Here is a 3,190-nt window from a genome sequence, read left to right on the forward strand (position 1 = left end):
TAACCCCTGGTTCTGTAACTACTTGGGCCGAGATGGTGAGGATGTTCCTTGATAAATTTTTCCCTGCTTCAAGAGCCGCTGGCATTCGAAGGGAGATATGTGGAACAAAACAAAAAGATACTGAGACCATTCACGAGTATTGGGAACGATTCAAACGACTGTTTGCAAGCTGCCCTCAACATGGGATTTCTGAGCAATTTCTCATCCAATATTTCTATGAGGGACTTATACCCATGGAAATAAAGATGATGGATGCAACCAGTGGAGGTTCCATAGTGAACAAGACTCCTCACGATGCTAGGGAATTGATCTCCATCATGGCCGCCAATTCACAACAATTTGGCTTTAGGCAAGACACATCTTCAAGAAGGGTGAACGAGGTAGGTTCGTCCTCCATTGAACATCAATTATCGCATCTCACCTCCCTTGTTCAACAACTAGTTGTAGGAAAAACACAGCAAGTGAAAGCTTGTGGGATATGTGCTGCGATCGGTCACCCAACTGACATGTGTCCTACACTTCAAGATGATTATCATGAGTACGCTAATGCAGTTGGAAGGTTTCTCGATCCCCCACAAAGGAAATATGATCCTTACTTAAATACCTATAATCCAGGATGGAGGGATCATCCTAACCTTAGCTATGGACCAAGACCATCGTAATTCCAGCGTTCTCCACCTGAGAAATCTTCTTCAAAGCCGGGTATGTCCCTAGAAGAAATTGTCAAATCACTTGCAACCTATACAATAATTTCAGCAAGAGACAAGAACAAGCGTAATAAATTTGGAGAATCAAGTGAGTCAATTGGCATCATCCGTGAATCGGTTAGAATCCCAAGGTAAGTTACCTTCATAAACCATTGTTAATCCAAAAAAAACATTAGTGCAATCACATTGAGAAGTGGAAAGGAGTTGAAGGAACCTAGTCCATTGGCACATGGGAGAGCCTTAGAGGAAAAAGCTGAAAAGGAAGTTGTTGCTCCTCAAACTCAGAAAGACCAACCTAAAGGACTCAAAAGCGAAAAACTGAAGGAATTTGTCATAGAGCCTCATTTTCCCTCTAGATTCGCTAAATCCAAGAAAGAAGCAGAAGAGAAAAGAAATTCTTGAGACATTTTGCAAGATCGAGGTAAATATTCCTTTACTTGATGCAATTAAACAAGTACCTCAATATGCTAAAGTTCTTAAAGAATTGTGCACCAACAAGAGAAAGCTCAAGGGCAATGAAAAGGTAAGTATGGGGGAGAATGTTTCAGTTGTCCTCCAGAAAAAACTACCCCCCAAGTGCAAAGACCGAGGTATGTTTACTATCCCTTATAAACTCGGTAATATTAGGATTGAGAGAGCAATGTTAGATCTAGGAGCTTCAATAAATGTCATGCCTCTCTCTATTTACTCATCTTTGAACGTTGGTCCTTTGAAAGAGACAGGAGTGATTATTCAACTAGCTGACAGATCTAATGTATATCCTGAGGGAGTTTTAGATGATGTTTTGGTGCAAGTCAATGAATTGATTTTTCCTACAGATTTTTATGTGCTTGATATGCAAGAAGATGATTATTCTAAATCAACATCAATTTTGTTAGGAAGACCATTTTTGAAAACAGCTAGGACAAAAATTGATATAGATTATGGTACACTTACCATGGAATTTGATGGTGAAATTATTAAATTCAATATTTATGATGCCATGAGATGTCCTGGTGATGTGTCCTCTGTTTTTGTCATGGATTTTATTGACCCTTCAGTGCATGAAAGTTTTTATTTAAATAATGATTACAAGTTGAAAGTTGCACTCAACATGAATTTCACTCTTGAAGGATTGCAGGGAATCATGAAAGAGTCTGTATTGGATCTTGATTTGCAAGATACAATCCAAGAACTAGAATCGCTCAAACCCATGAGGTATGATGTATCTTAATATTGAGTCACCTCTTTCTCACACCAAGCTTCTTCCTTCTCTTGTGCAGACACCAAAATTGAAAACGAAACCTTTGTCAAATCATCTGAATCATGTATATCTAGGAGAAGAGGAAACTATTCCAGTGATCATTCCCAACAAAATCTCCCGCTTTGAAGAAGAAAAGTTGATTCAAATGCTTAGAGAGTACAAGGAAGCTATTGGGTGGAGAAAAAAATTCTATGAAATACAAGGTTTGGATACAGGTCAAATATTTAAGGTCAACGATCATCGTTTTAAACCTTTTTATTAAGGTTCTCTGGTGCATACTATTGGTCAAACCATTTTGGAGTACCCAACTTAGGATGATTGAGAAGCTACAACGTCTAGCCAAAGACATTAAAGAAATGCGCTCTTGGGAGGCAACCCAATTTTTCTTTTTCTTTTTTTAATTTCTATTTTCGTTCTTTTTATTTTATTTTATTTTATTTTCCTTGATTTTTCGGAATACAATTATTCTTGTTTTCCTCTTTAGGTCAGAAGATGAATTTTTGTAACCCGTGGGCACGCCTTACAAAAGTAGAATTATTCCTAAAGTCTCTTACTATCCAGAAGATGTTTTTGTTTAAGACGTGCCCACGTCTAAACTCAACACCACTTCTGGTTCGGGAAACAAGATTCAATTATAAATATGCCTCATCTTTTCTTTATTTTTGTGCTCCTTCAGAAGAATGCGCGCCACCAACCGTCCTCTCTGCTCCACCTGACCCACATCTCCGCTCAGTTCGAGAATCAACCCAGCCAACACACAGCGCCTTCACTCCCATCTCGTGACAGATATTGTGGTTAATGCTCAATATTTTCAGGGGAGTTTTCTACTCTTACCTTTTTTGTGGTTTTTGAGCATCTACTTTTGATACATTGAGGGCAATGTATGGATTAAGTGTGGGGGAGAGTATTTCATACATGGTTTTGCTTTGAACATAATTTTGCTTCAAATTTTTTCCGAAAAAACAAGTATGCTTTAGTTCTTTTTTGTGATTTTTCTCTTCAAAATTCCAGATTCTTTCGATGTTTGTCCTTACATAATTTGGATTGTTTTGAATTATCGAATTAAGTTGAAGCATAATAGGGGATTAGCTTGAGTAGTTGAATTCTTATTTATTACACACTGGTTAATTACTCTTGATGATTGATTGAATGAAAAATGTATGGGATTTGATACATGTTTACCCTTTTTGTGAGTTTCTGGGCCAATGAGCACTCACTTTCAGCATGCTCCATTTCTTGA

The 3,190-nt window shown here is 37.8% G+C and overlaps 1 protein-coding gene across 1 annotated transcript; it reads left to right on the forward strand.

Annotated features, from left to right (window-relative positions):
- Nucleotides 1-1,236: 1,236 nt before the first annotated feature.
- Nucleotides 1,237-2,733, forward strand: LOC120195676. The gene is made up of 3 exons (XM_039197621.1): nucleotides 1,237-1,911; nucleotides 1,970-2,165; nucleotides 2,627-2,733. Exons 1-3 carry the CDS (start codon nucleotides 1,237-1,239, stop codon nucleotides 2,731-2,733), a joined length of 978 nt encoding a protein of 325 aa, XP_039053552.1.
- The last annotated feature ends 457 nt before the right edge of the window (nucleotides 2,734-3,190 follow it).

The sequence above is a fragment of the Hibiscus syriacus genome, unplaced genomic scaffold (genome assembly GCF_006381635.1).
Source record: "Hibiscus syriacus cultivar Baekdansim isolate YM2019G1 unplaced genomic scaffold, ASM638163v2 tig00117017_pilon, whole genome shotgun sequence".
Classification (NCBI taxonomy): Eukaryota; Viridiplantae; Streptophyta; class Magnoliopsida; order Malvales; family Malvaceae; genus Hibiscus; species Hibiscus syriacus.

Excerpts from the sequence above, each read along its gene's own strand:
- LOC120195676 (XM_039197621.1), top strand. The coding sequence starts at position 1,237 with ATGGGGGAGAATGTTTCAGTTGTCCTCCAGAAAAAACTACCCCCCAAG. Across the intron at positions 1,912-1,969 it reads TCAAACCCATGAGGTATGAT|ACACCAAAATTGAAAACGAA; the intron begins GTATCTTAATAT and ends TCTCTTGTGCAG. Across the intron at positions 2,166-2,626 it reads AATACAAGGTTTGGATACAG|AAGAATGCGCGCCACCAACC; the intron begins GTCAAATATTTA and ends GTGCTCCTTCAG.